General features: G+C 44.4%; 1 protein-coding gene across 1 annotated transcript in view; it reads left to right on the top strand.

Annotated features, from left to right (window-relative positions):
* The window catches only part of LOC118373800 (testis-expressed protein 264 homolog), a 125,857-nt gene that overhangs the window by 11,407 nt on the left and 98,965 nt on the right, over positions 1-15,485 (top strand). Inside the window, exon 2 of the mRNA XM_052473742.1 lies at positions 13,790-14,011. Coding sequence (XP_052329702.1) covers positions 13,790-14,011 — 222 coding nt within the window. The remainder of the gene's footprint in view (positions 1-13,789; positions 14,012-15,485) is intronic.

Genomic DNA, 15,485 nt, shown 5'->3' with positions numbered 1-15,485 from the left:
TAGTCTACTGTACAGCAGTGTATGTTCCTCTCCCTAGCCCTGCTGACAGTGATCATTAATTAGAGCAGTGTTAGTGGACAGTGGGACTCATTTGGGTCCCTGGCCTGTCACTGGCTGATGAAGAGCGTCTCTGTATGGACTCTGCTGTTATCACCACCCCTTTTCTCACTGCCTCCTCAATCCCTCCTCTCCACATCCCTCCCTCTCTTCTCTCCTCTCCTCCTGCATCTCTCCTATAGTATCTATATCCACTGTAAAATGAGTCCTATATCAACATAACCTGAAAGGCCGCTTAGCAAGATTCCACCGCTCAGATTCCACCGCTCCAAAACCGCCATAAAAAAGCGAGACTACGGTTTGCAGGAGGAATTTTGGACCATTCCTCTGTACAAAACTGTTTCAGTTCAGCAATATTCTTGGAATTTCTGGTGTGAACTGCTCTCAAGGTCATGCCACAGCATCTCAATCGGGTTGAGGTCAGGACCCTGACTGGGCCACTCCAGAAGGCATATTTTCTTCTGTTGAAGCCAGTCTGTTGTTGATTTACTTCTGTGTTTTGAGTCATTGTCCTGTTGCATCACCCAACTTCTTTTGACCTTCTATTGGTGCACAGATAGCCTAACATTCTACTGCAAAATTTCTTGATAAACTTGGGAATTCATTTTTCTGTCGATGATGGCAAGCTGTCCAGGCCCTGAGGTAGCAAAGCAGTCCCAAACCATGCTCCCTCCACCATACTTTACAGTTAGGATGATGTTTTGATGTTGGTGCGCTGTGCTATTTTTTTTCTCCACACATAGTGTTGTGTGTTTCTTCCAAACAACCCAACTGTACTTTCATCTGTCCACAGAATATTTTTGCCAGTAGCCCTGTGGAACATCCAGGTTCACTTTTGCAAACTTCAGACGTGCAGCAAGGTTGTTTTTGGACAACAGTGGATTATTCTGTGGTGTCCTCCGATTAACACCATTCTTGTTTTACGTATCGTAGACTCATCAACAGAGATGTTAGCATGTTCCAGAGATTTCTGTAAATCTTTAGCTGACACTCTAGGATTATTCTTAACCTCATTGAGCATTTTGCACTGTGCTCTTGCAGTCATCTTTGCAGGACAGCCACTCCTGGGGAGAGTAGCAACAGTGCTGAACACTGGCTGATGAAGAGCGTCTCTGTATGGACTCTGCTGTTATCACCACCCCTTTTCTCACTGCCTCCTCCATCCCTCCTCTCCACATCCCTCCCCCTCTTCTCTCCTCCTGCATCTCTCCTTGGGTCAGTCCAGATTTCTGCGATTCTGGTCTCGGATGGCACCATGTGGCGGTAGGTGTCCCGTTTCATCGCGGCGGGAGACCCAGGCGCTAGCTAGCCCTGCGTGTGTCCCTGGCCTTTGTGTACTGCTACTGGGGGTTAGCAGAGACAGAGCTGCAGTGATGGTACTGCTTGTTAACCACACACTTTAGTCACAGGAGCCATCCACAGCCATGCTGAGAGAGCGGAGAGACACTGGCCCTTCTGCTGCTGACACTCCACAGGCTGAAATGGGCGTGGGGGGTGAGTGTCAGCAGGAACCGGAGTTGGAGAGTAGATGATGGTGGGTCTGTCTCAATCCACAAATGATGCTGCCTTTGAATAAGGTCTCAAATGGGATTCCGTTTTCAGTTAAGCTATTTTCTGGTAAAATACTACCTGGGAAGGTACGTGCCTTTTGGAGATAGGTAGGCAGTAGACAGCTGCCTTTTGATTGCGATGCAATACTTTGAAGAGAAATTAGATGGGATCGATATAGGCGCCAATACCGGTTGAGTCAAGAGTCTGGGGTGTGGTGAATCTGAAGGGTTTTACCAGTAGCCTGCTTTTCAGTGCTGTGTAGTAGGTTATGGCTTGAGTGAGGAAAGAGCGTTGTCTCCCTGAGGCAAGGTGATTGGTACTCTACTTCAGCTGCCAGTGTTAAAGGAGACCTCTCAGACTCAGTCAAGATTACTAGAGCGAGAGAGGGATGGCGATATGTCGTTTATTACAAAACTGGTTGTTTGGATCCTGGATGCTGATTGGTTGATATCAAGGAGTAGGGGTCTGAACGTTTAAACGTTAAATCATGTAAACAAAATTGGGATCCTTAACGTTAAGAAAAATCCCTAACTGAAAAACAATGTTTTTTCCACTACGAAATCAAAACGACAGTGCAGTTACATATCGCAACACATTATTTTCAAATCAAAGCAAATGTGAAATGCTTGTGCTTCTAGTTCCGACCATGCAGTAATATCTAACAAGTAAGCGAACAATTTCGCAACAACTACCTTTTACACCCAAGTGTAAAGGAATGAATAAGAATATGTACATATAAATATATGGATGAGCGATGGCCGAACGGCATAGGCAAGATGCAGTAGATGGTATAGAGTACAGTATTGTCACGTTCTGACCTTAGTTCTTTTGTTATGTCTTTGTTTTAGTATGGTCAGGGCGTGAGTTGAGTGGGTTGTCTATGTTTCTTTTTCTATGTGGTGTTTTTGTGTTTGGCCTGGTATGGTTCTCAATCAGAGGCAGGTGTTGTTAGTTGTCTCTGATTGAGAATCATACTTAGGTAGCCTTTCCCCACCTGTGTTTCGTGGGTGATTATTTTCTGTTTCAGTGTTTGCACCATTCGGGACTGTTTCGGTTTTCATTTTGTTTTGTATTCTGTATTCATTCTCATTCAATTATATTATGATACATACCATGCTGCATTTTGTTCCTCCAATCCTTCCTACTACTCCTCCTCCTCAGAGTAGATGGTATTGAGTACAGTATATACATATGAGATGAGTAATGTAGGGTATGTAAACATTATATAAAGTGGCATTGTTTAAAGTGACTAGTGATACATTTATTACATCCAATTTTTTATTATTCAAGTGGCTAGAGTTGAGTCAGTATTTTGGCAGCAGCCACTCAATGTTAGTGATGGCTTTTTAACAGTCTGATGACCTTGAGATAGAAGCTGTTTTTCAGTCTTTCGGTCCCAGCTTTGATGCACCTGTACTGACCTTGCCTTCTGGATAATAGCGGGGTGAACAGGCAGTGGCTCGGGTGGTTGTTGTCCTTGATGATCTTTTTGGCCATCCTGTGACATCGGGTGGTGTAGGTGTCCTTGCCCCTGGTGATGTGTTGTGCAGACCGCACTACCCTCTGGAGAGCCTTGCGGTTTTGGGCAGAGCAGTTGCCGTACCAGGCGGTGATACAGCCCGACAGGATGCTCTCGATTGTGCATCTGTAAAAGTGTTGTTATAGCCTAACTAGATAATCGTAAAAAAGGAAGAGAACAAGTACATTAGAGTGTCTAGCTTGAGAAACAGACCCCTCACAAGTCCTCAACTGGCAGCTTCATTAAATAGTACCTGCAAAATACCAGTCTCAACGTCAGCAGTGAAGAGGTGACTCCGGGATGCTGGCCTTCCAGGCAGAGTTGCACAGAAAAAGCCGTATCTCAGACTGGCCAATAAAAAGACAAAATTAAGATGGGCAAAAGAACACAGACACTGGACAGAGGAACTCTGCCTAGAAGGCCAGCATCCTAGAGTCACCTCTTTACTGTTGACGTTGAGGCTGGTGTTTTGCGGGTACTATTTAATGAAGCTGCCAGTTGAGGACTTGTGAGGCATCGGTTTCTCAAGCTAGACACACTATGTCCTTGTCCTCTTGCTCAGTTGTGCACCGGGGCCTCCCACTCTTTCTATTCTGGTTATAGCCAGTTTGCGCTGCTCTGTGAGGGAAGTAGTGCACAGCGTTGTACGAGGTCTTCAGTTTCTTGGCAATTTCTCACATGGAATAGACTTCATTTCTCAGAACAAGTATAGACTGACGAGTTTCAGAAGAAAATTCTTTGTTTCTGGCCATTTTGAGCCTGTAATCGAACCCACAAATGCTGATGCTCCAGATACTCAACTAGTCTAAAGAAGGTCAGTTTTATTGCTTATTTAATTAGCACCACAGTTTTCAGCTGTTATAACATAACTGCAAAGGGGTTTCTAATGATCAATTAGCCTTTCAAAATTATAAACTTGGATTCTCTAACACAATGTGCCATTGGAACACAGGAGTGATGGTTGATGATAACGAGCCTCTGTACGCCTATGTAGGTTTTCCATCTAAAAATCAGCCGTTTCTAGCTACAATAGTAATTTAAAACATTAACAATGGCTACACTGTATTTCTGATCAATTTGATGTTTTAATATACAAAAAAATCTGCTTCGCTTTCAAAAACAAGGACATTTCTCAGCGACTCCAAACTTTTGTAGTTGTGTGTGTTTGAACTAAATTACTTTCGCCCCATAGCACTCACCTCTCATCATGAAGTGGTTTGAGAGACTAGTCAAGGATCATATCACCTCCACCTACCTTGCAACTCCACGCTTACTGCCCCAATAGATCCACAGACGATGCAATCGCCAACAAACTGCACACTGCCCTGTCCCATCTGGACAAGAGGCATACCTATGTAAGAATGCTGTTCATTGACTATAGCTCAGCATTCAACACCATAGCAAGTTTTAAGTTCCTCGGCATACACATCACAGACAAACTGAATTGGTCCACTCACACTGACAGCGTCGTGAAGAAGGCGCAGCAGCGCCTCTTCAACCTCAGGAGGCTGAAGAAATTTGGCTTGTCACCAAAAGCACTCACAAACTTCTACAGATGCACAATCGAGAGCATCCTGGCGGGCTGTATCACCGCCTGGTACGGCAACTGCTCCGCCCTCAACCGTAAGGGTAGTGAGGTCTGCACAACGCATCACCGGGGGCAAACTACCTGCCCTCCAGGACACCTACACCACCCGATGTTACAGGAAGGCCATAAAGATCATCAAGGACATCAACCACCCGAACCACTGCCTGTTCACCCCGCTATCATCCAGAAGGCGAGGTCAGTACAGGTGCATCAAAGCTGGGACCGAGAGACTGAAAAACAGCTTCTATCTCAAGGCCATCAGACTGTTAAACAGCCACCACTAACATTGAGTGGCTGCTGCCAACACACTGTCATTGACACTGACCCAACTCCAGCCACTTTAATAATGGGAATTGATGGGAAATTATGTAAATATATCACTAGCCACTTTAAACAATGCTACCTTATATAATGTTACTTACCCTACATTATTCATCTCATATGCATACGTATATACTGTACTCTACATCATCGACTGCATCCTTATGTAATACATGTATCACTAGCCACTTTAACTATGCCACTGTTTACTTTGTCTACATACTCATCTCATATGTATATACTGTACTCGATACCATCTACTGTATGCTGCTCTGTACCATCACTCATTCATATATCCTTATGTACATATTCTTTATCCCCTTACACTGTGTATAAGACAGTAGTTTTGGAATTGTTAGTTAGATTACTTGTTGGTTATCACTGCATTGTCGGAACTAGAAGCACAAGCATTTCGCTACACTCACATTAACATCTGCTAACCATGTGTATGTGACAAATACAATTTGATTTGATTAGTACCCTCCAAGCTCATCATCTCGAAGCCCTGGGTTTGAACCCTGCCCTTGCAACTGGGTCCTGGACTTCCTGACGGGTCGCGCCCCCTCTTCAACACCCCTCTTTGCTGATCCTCAACACTGGGGCCCCACAAGCGTACATGCTTAGCCCCCTCCTGTACTCCCTGTTCACCCATGACTGCGTGGCCAAGCATTCCTCCAACTCAATCATCAAGTTTGCAGATGACAGTAGTAGGCAAGATTTACCAACAACGATTGAAACAGCCTACAGGGAGGAGGTGACGGCTCTGGGAGTGTGGTGCCTGGAAAATAACCTCTCACTCAACGTCAACACAATAAAGGAGATGATTGTGGACTTCAGGATACAGCAGAAGGAACACCCCTGATCTACATCGAAGGGATCACAGTGGAGAAGGTGGAAGCAGGTGCTTCTACACCTGCATTGCTTGCTGTTTGGGGTTTTAGGCTGGGTTTCTATACAGCACTTTGTGACATCAGCTGATGTAAGAAGGGCTTTATAAATACATTTGAGTGATTGAAATAAATTTGAAGTACACATCACTGACCAACTGAAATGGTCCACCCACACAGACAGTGTGGTGAATTTTTATTTTACCTTTATTTAACCAGGCAAGTCAGTTAAGAACAAATTCTTATTTTCAACAACTGCCTAGGAACAGTGGGTTAACTGCCTGTTCACTGGCAGAACAACAGCGTTACCGTTACCGTTTGTAACGCTTTAACCACTAGGCTACCCTGCCGTGAAGAAGGCAACAACGCATCAACCTCAGGAGGCTAAAGAAATTTGACTTAACACCGAAACCCTCACAAACTTTTACAGATGCACAATTGAGAGCATCCTGTCGGGCTGTATCACCGCCTGGTATGGCAACTGCACCGCCCACAACCACAAAGCTCTCCAGAGGGTGGTGCGGTCTGTCCAATGCGTTACTGGGGGCAAACTACCTGCCCTCCAGGACACCTACACCACCCGATGTTACAGGAAGGCCATAAAGATCATCAAGGACATCAACCACCCGAACCACTGCCTGTTCACCCCGCTATCATCCAGAAGGCGAGGTCAGTACAGGTGCATCAAAGCTGGGACCGAGAGACTGAAAAACAGCTTCTATCTCAAGGCCATCAGACTGTTAAACAGCCACCACTAACATTGAGTGGCTGCTGCCAACACACTGTCATTGACACTGACCCAACTCCAGCCACTTTAATAATGGGAATTGATGGGAAATTATGTAAATATATCACTAGCCACTTTAAACAATGCTACCTTATATAATGTTACTTACCCTACATTATTCATCTCATATGCATACGTATATACTGTACTCTACATCATCGACTGCATCCTTATGTAATACATGTATCACTAGCCACTTTAACTATGCCACTGTTTACTTTGTCTACATACTCATCTCATATGTATATACTGTACTCGATACCATCTACTGTATGCTGCTCTGTACCATCACTCATTCATATATCCTTATGTACATATTCTTTATCCCCTTACACTGTGTATAAGACAGTAGTTTTGGAATTGTTAGTTAGATTACTTGTTGGTTATCACTGCATTGTCGGAACTAGAAGCACAAGCATTTCGCTACACTCACATTAACATCTGCTAACCATGTGTATGTGACAAATACAATTTGATTTGATTAGTACCCTCCAAGCTCATCATCTCGAAGCCCTGGGTTTGAACCCTGCCCTTGCAACTGGGTCCTGGACTTCCTGACGGGTCGCGCCCCCCCTCTTCAACACCCCCTCTTTGCTGATCCTCAACACTGGGGCCCCACAAGCGTACATGCTTAGCCCCCTCCTGTACTCCCTGTTCACCCATGACTGCGTGGCCAAGCATTCCTCCAACTCAATCATCAAGTTTGCAGATGACAGTAGTAGGCAAGATTACCAACAACGATTGAAACAGCCTACAGGGAGGAGGTGACGGCTCTGGGAGTGTGGTGCCTGGAAAATAACCTCTCACTCAACGTCAACACAATAAAGGAGATGATTGTGGACTTCAGGATACAGCAGAAGGAACACCCCCTGATCTACATCGAAGGGATCACAGTGGAGAAGGTGGAAGCAGGTGCTTCTACACCTGCATTGCTTGCTGTTTGGGGTTTTAGGCTGGGTTTCTATACAGCACTTTGTGACATCAGCTGATGTAAGAAGGGCTTTATAAATACATTTGAGTGATTGAAATAAATTTGAAGTACACATCACTGACCAACTGAAATGGTCCACCCACACAGACAGTGTGGTGAATTTTATTTTACCTTTATTTAACCAGGCAAGTCAGTTAAGAACAAATTCTTATTTTCAACAACTGCCTAGGAACAGTGGGTTAACTGCCTGTTCACTGGCAGAACAACAGATTTGTACCTTGTCAGCTCGGGGTTTGAACTTGCAACCTTCTGGTTACTAGTCCAACGCTTTAACCACTAGGCTACCCTGCCGTGAAGAAGACAACAACGCATCAACCTCAGGAGGCTAAAGAAATTTGACTTAACACCGAAACCCTCACAAACTTTTACAGATGCACAATTGAGAGCATCCTGTCGGGCTGTATCACCGCCTGGTATGGCAACTGCACCGCCCACAACCACAAAGCTCTCCAGAGGGTGGTGCGGTCTGTCCAATGCGTTACTGGGGGCAAACTTCCCGCCCTCCTGGACACCTGCAGCACCCAATGCCATAGGATGCCAAAAAGATCATCAAGGACATCTACCACCCGAGCCACTGCCTGTTCACTCCGCTATCATGCAGAAGGCGAGGTCAGTACAGGTGCATCAAAGCTGTGACCGAGAGACTGAAAAACAGCTTTTATCTCAAGGCCATCAGACTGCTAAACAGCCATCACTAGCACTTCAGGGGTGGCTGCCTGTAGACATAAACTCAGGAAAAAACATTCCTCAGAGTTGGGGAACATTGTCAGGGCAGAAGGAAGCAAGTTTTCTTCCAGGACTACCTTGTACTTGGCTTGATTCATGTGTCCTTCACAAAGACAAATCTGCCCAATTCCAGCCTTTTGCTGAAGCACCCCCAGATCATCACCGATCCTCCACCAAATTTCACAGCGGGTGCGAGACACTGTGGCTTGTAGCCCTCTCCAGGTCTCCCCTGGAAAAAAGCCAATATTTCCCTATACTACTGAGCTAGCATTTCGTTTGCAACAGTTGCGGTTTGTCTAAACCTTGCTGTCTGACATGTGTAACAATGCTGCAGGTTTTTTTGGCCACCGTGCCATGCATATGAACGTGTAGAGACCGACTGACAGCTTCTCTGAACCAGAAAAATTAATTGATCATTATCATTATAATGGATACAGTATATCCAATGAAATTGCAATAGAAACAAATGTAAAACAAACAAATTCCCCCTGCCCTCCACCACAACTTTTCCCCCTGGAGACACGGAGCCAAATCAGGGGTTCTCAACTCCAAGACAACGAGGCATCCCGAAAATCGGTCTTCTAGCAAAATTGTCTGAAGTGTTTGAACGGTTTGGCCTACAAACTATTATGACCCCTCTATGGAAAGATGAGACTTTCTGACCACGATGGTGTACATGTCGGCTGTTTTGCTCTAGGTTGTCCACAGGCCTCATAAGACTCATCTGGAGGTCCCCCGTTACCAGTTGAAAAAATGAATGGAAGTACAGTACATGACCAAAAGTATGTGGACACGTGCTCGTCCAGCATCTCATTCTTAATCATGGGCAATAATATGTTATTGTTGGTTCCCCATTTGCTGCTATAACAGCCCCCACTCTTCAGGGAAGGCTTTCCACTAGATGTTGGAACATTGCCGTGGGGACTTGCTTCCATTCAGCCCCAAACATTCATGAGGTCGGCCACTGATGTTAGGCGATTAGGCCTGGCTTGCAGTCAGCGTTCATCATAACGAGGAAAAGCAATAAGAACGTTCCGAATGCAACCCCTGGCCTGTCCTCTCTACACCTGCTGGGACTTAGGATATGGAAATTGGTGAGAAATCAGCCGTTTGATTGGCCATTGGTTTATACACAATCCGGAGGTCATTTCGCATGTCCCATGAGTCTTAATTTGCATTAAGTGGCTCCTCTTTTTCTACCCTTTAATGGATGCTTCAATTCACTCCCCAGATTGGAGAGAGAACCACCAAACACAACTGAACAGCCAAAAGTAGCAATCAGTGTCTTAGAGACTAACAAGAGCCTTGATCTTAACATTGCCAGCCAACTGTGGTGGATTCTAAAACGTGTCCTTTATTTGTATTTATTTATTTGTGTAACATGGGTTTTCCTTTCACATGGTTTGTTAAGCTGTTTTATGCCAGCCAATCTTCTGTCTCTTCTTTGTGATTCATCTGTTTGTTAGAAGGTGAACATTTTGGGAGACTGAAGGAACCGAACCGTCTGTCTGTGAAATTGGTTGGCTATTTTTCAGACGGTGGACAATTTTTTTGGGGGGGAGGGGACTTGTAGACTTTGATGGGCATAGATAAAGGTGGGTTTATCTAAAGGCAGTGTTTACAACAATAGTGGTTTTGCAGTCCTTAATTGTTGCGGCAGGCTTCAGGGGGTTGTTGAGGGAGGGAAGGAGAAAGAAAGAGAGGAGGCATTTTTCTCATCCATGGAGGCAGTTTGCATGTATAATTACAGGCTCTCTGAGTGACTGTAATGAGAGAAAGGTGGAGGGACAGAACAACAGCGATAGATAATCGACTGCCGATTTTGCAGGTTTTCCTACTTACAAAGCATGTAGAGGTCTGTAATTTTTATCATAGGTACACTTCAACTGTGAGAGACGGAATCTAAAACAAAAATCCAGAAAATCACATTGTATGATTTTTAAGTAATTCATTTGCATTTTATTGCATGACATAAGTATTTGATCACCTCCCAACCAGTAAGAAATTCGGCTCTCACAGACCTGTTAGTTTTTCTTTAAGAATCCCTCCTGTTCTCCACTCATTACCTGTGTTTACTGCACCTGTTTGAACTCGTTACCTGAATAAAAGACACCTGTCCACATACTCAATCAAACAGACTCCAACCTCTCCACAATGGCCAAGACCAGAGAGCTGTGTAAGGACATCAGGGATAAAATTGTAGACCTGCACAAGGCTGGGATGGGCTACAGGACAATAGGCAAGCAGCTTGGTGTGAAGGCAACAATTGTTGGCGCAATTATTAGAAAATGGAAGAAGTTCAAGATGACGGTCAATCACCCTTAGTCTGGGGCTCCATGCAAGATCTTACCTCGTGGGGCATCAATGATTGTGAGGAAGGTGAGGGATCAGCCCAGAACTACACGGCAGGACCTGGTCAATGATCTGAAGAGTGCTGGGACCACAGTCTCAAAGAAAACCATTAGTAACACACTACGCCGTCATAGATTAAAATCCTGCAGCGCACGCAAGGTCCCCTGCTCAAGCCAGCGCATGTCCAGGCCCGTTGGAAGTTTGCCAATGACCATCTGGATGATCCAGAGAGGAATGGGAGAAGGTCATGTGGTCTGATGAGACAAAAATAGAGCTTTTTGGTCTAAACTCCACTCGCCGTGTTTGGAGGAGGAAGAAGGATGAGTACCACCCCAAGAACACCATCCCAACCGTGAAGCATGGAGGTGGAAAGATCATTATTTTGGGATGCTTTTCTGCAAAGGGGACAGGACGACTGCACCGTATTGAGGGGAGGATGGATGGGGCCATGTATCGCGAGATCTTGCCCAACAACCTCCTTCCCTCAGTTAGAGCATTGAAGATGGGTGTTGGCTGGGTCTTCTAGCATGACAACGACCCGAAACACACAGCCAGGGCAACTAAGGAGTGGCTCCGTAAGAAGCATCTCAAGGTTCTGGAGTGGCCTAGCCATAGCCAGTCTCCAGACCTGAACTCAATAGAAAATCTTTGGAGGGAGCTGAAAGTCCATATTGCCCAGCGACAGCCCCGAAACCTGAAGGATTCTGGAGAAGGTCTGTATGGAGGAGTGGGCCAAAATCCCTGCTGCAGTGTGTGCAAACCTGGTCAAGAACTACAGGAAACGTATGATCTATGTAATTGCAAACAAAGGTTTCTGTACCAAATATTAAGTTCTGCTTTTCTGAAGTATCAAATACTTATGTCATGCAATAAAATGCAAATTAAATACTTAAAAATCATACAATGTAATTTTCTGGATTTTTGTTTTAGATTCCGTCTCTCACAGTTGAAGTGTACCTATGATAAAAATTACAGACCTCTACATGTTTTGTAAGTAGGAAAACCTGCAAAATCGGCAGTGTATCAAATACTTGTTCTCCCCACTGTAGGTATGTGTATGTATATACAGTGCCTTGCGAATGTATTCAGCCTCCTTGAACTTTGAGACCTTTTGCCACATTTCAGGCTTCAAACGTAAAGATATAAAACTGTATTTTTTTTGTGAAGAATCAACAACAAGTGGGACACAATCATGAAGTGGAACGACATTTATTGGATATTTAAAACTTTTTTAACAAATCAAAAACTGAAAAATTGGGCATGCAAAATTATTCAGCCTCTTTACTTTCAGTGCAGCAAACTCTCTCCAGAAGTTCAGTGAGGATCTCTGAATGATCCAATGTTGACCTAAATGAATAATGATGATTAATATACAATCCACCTGTGTGTAATCAAGTCTCCGTATAAATGCACCTGCACTGTGATAGTCTCAGAGGTCCGTTAAAAGCGCAGAGAGCATCATGAAGAACAAGGAACACACCAGGCAGGTCCGAGATACTGTTGTGAAGAAGTTTAAAGCCGGATTTGGATACAAAAAGATTTCCCAAGCTTTAAACGTCCCAAGGAGCACTGTGCAAGCGATAATATTGAAATGGAAGGAGTATCAGACCACTGCAAATCTACCAAGACCTGGCCGTCCCTCTAAACTTTCAGCTCATACAAGGAGAAGACTGATCAGAGATGCAGCCAAGAGGCCCATGATCACTCTGGATGAACTGCAGAGATCTACAGCTGAGGTGGGAGACTCTGTCCATAGGACAACAATCAGTCGTATATTGCACAAATCTGGCCTTTATGGAAGAGTGGCAAGAAGAAAGCCATTTCTTAAAGATATCCATAAAAAGTGTTGTTTAAAGTTTGCCACAAGCCACCTGGGAGACACACCAAACATGTGGAAGAAGGTGCTCTGGTCAGATGAAACCAAAATTGAACTTTTTGGCAACAATGCAAAACGTTATGTTTGGCGTAAAAGCAACACATCTTATCACCCTGAACACACCATCCCCACTGTCAAACATGGTGGTGGCAGCATCATGGTTTGGGCCTGCTTTTTTCAGCAGGGACAGGGAAGATGATTCAAATTGATGGGAAGATGGATGGAGCCAAATACAGAACCATTCTGGAAGAAAACCTGATGGAGTCTGCAAAAGACCTGAGACTGGGACGGAGATTTGTCTTCCAACAAGACAATGATCCAAAACATAAAGCAAAATCTACAATGGAATGGTTCAAAAATAAACCTATCCAGGTGTTAGAATGGCCAAGTCAAAGTCCAGACCTGAATCCAATCGAGAATCTGTGGAAAGAACTGAAAACTGCTGTTCACAAATGCTCTCCATCCAACCTCACTGAGCTCGAGCTGTTTTGCAAGGAGGAATGGGAAAAAATTTCAGTCTCTCGATGTGCAAAACTGATAGAGACATACCTCAAGCGACTTCCAGCTGTAATCGCAGCAAAAGGTGGCGCTACAAAGTATTAACTTAAGGGGGCTGAATAATTTTGCACGCCCAATTCTTCAGTTTTTGATTTGTTAAAAAAGTTTTAAATATCCAATAAATGTTGTTCCACTTCATGATTGTGTCCCACTTGTTGTTGATTCTTCACAAAAAAATACAGTTTTATATCTTTATGTTTGAAGCCTGAAATGTGGCAAAAGGTCGCAAAGTTCAAGGGGGCCGAATACTTTCGCAAGGCACTGTGTATATGGATATATATATTTACCCAAAAAATATATACAGGATTGGAAATGATGCAGACAATTACATTGATGGAAGCAACAATCTTTCTGCAATATTAAGCTGATTCACCCCTAAAGAAAAAATGTTACATGATTGCTATATAAACACCACAAATAGGCAACAGCCCAATAGCAACTAAAGCAATCACATTAAATGCAAACAGACTATTGTCACATCAGATTGTTAATTTCTGCCTCACAGTGAGATTTAACCTTTTGCTGACAAGACTCTCTCTTCCCCCCCCTTCCGTCCTTCCTTCCTTTTTTCTCTAGGTGATAGGAGAGCAGTGTCGCTATGCGGTGGGTAGTGTCCTGAGTGAGGGCGATACTAGGCCCAGTGAGGAGCTCCAACAGCTCTATGAGAAGTTTGGTTTCCGGGTCTTCAGCTTCCCAGAGGTCACTCACGTGGTCAGCGGCTCCTTTCCCCACAGGACACCCCTGTCAATCTTCTTTGGGGTGCAGAGAGTCTACCCCCAGCTGGAGAGCTACATCAAGGTAATAATATACAGTATGACCGACTGCCTTCTGTTTTCTCCTCCGCCTCTCACCCCTTTATCCATGGTCTCCTTTATTCGTCCCTATCCATACTTATCTATGCTGTCCTGTCCTATACCCTAAGAACCATCCAAGTCCTGCATGTTTACTCCAGCCCTTAGCCCAACACCCCATCCCTCCCTTGTATCCACTGACCCAGTACAGCAGCAGGCCTGGGGCTGCTGGGAAAGTGAGTCATTGCGGAGTCTGAGCCGTGGGTTTCTCAAGGGTTAATTAGGTAGCATTCTGGTACAGGTGGCATCACCATGGGCTGCCAGCAATGTGTGTGTGTGTGTGTATGTGTATGTGTGCGTGCGTGCGTGCAAGTGAATGTCTGCCTCCCCTGCTACATTCCCTGGCTGGCGATGCCATCTGCCCTGGACCTGGCGCTGCTAAAGTCTGGCCAGCGTCACTCAGTGGCACTTGACCCATTTGTATAAGTTGCTTTCGACAAATTATTTTCGTTACATCGAAGGAACATTAAGTTTTGTCATTTATTGCATGGTTCCCAGATACAGGGCTTAAACAATCGAAACCGCCCGATACAGTCTTGTGCCAGTTGCCTATCTACTTCCTAGACCTATACCATCTGCCTTCTGTCTTGGGGATTTACAAATGACTATTCAACTTTACCTCCTTGCATTGGTACTTTGAGGCTGGGGGTGTCTCAAATATGTGACCGATTAACTCTTTTCAGTCTTATGTTGCAGGATCTGAAATAGTGTTTTTTACATTGGATAAAAGTACAGACTGTGGAACAATGGGAAAGTAAATCTGGTTTGAACGTTGATTAACATGTAACCCCACTTTTGCAAAAGTAGCCCCTTAATGTTTTGTTCCACCAACCGGAGAGTTCTTCTTTGTCTACACCCATTCAGCATCGTTCAAAACTCTGTCAACTTCATCCTTGACAACAATACTGTTGATCGCCGTTTCTTCCCCACCTTCATCAGAAGACTACAATGTCTGGTTCAATGAAAATGTTCTTAAATCAGGGATTTCCTCATCGTCTGATTTTATTTTCAGAGTCAGAGAGTCAGCATGGCACGATCGTCCTCCAGTAAGTACTTTTTGCCACTGATCTTTGTTGATAGCGCCTGCTTAATTCAGGGAAGCAATGTTGTTGAGAGCAGTAGCAACACTTTTGCAGTTCTCAATGGCCACTATATCTCTCAAAAAATCTGTGGTAGCAAGGGTTATCTACACATACTGAGCTGCTCATGTTATAGACAAAATCATGCTACATGGCATGTCCAGCCCATCCGTTATCTCATCTAGTCATGGCTAGAGGGAAGGTTCCTGTCTTTTTTTCCGTGGCTAAACCAACTAGGCTCGTAATGTAACAATTTTATTTGTATTTACAGATTGCATACAAGTTTTTTATTAAGACACATGAAAGTTCACATGTTCCAGAAGGCATTTCTGCCAAAAAACC

The sequence above is a fragment of the Oncorhynchus keta genome, chromosome 21 (genome assembly GCF_023373465.1).
Source record: "Oncorhynchus keta strain PuntledgeMale-10-30-2019 chromosome 21, Oket_V2, whole genome shotgun sequence".
Taxonomy (NCBI): domain Eukaryota; kingdom Metazoa; phylum Chordata; class Actinopteri; order Salmoniformes; family Salmonidae; genus Oncorhynchus; species Oncorhynchus keta.
Note: the sequence above shows the minus strand (reverse complement) of the source record. Positions and strands in the feature narration are given on the sequence as shown.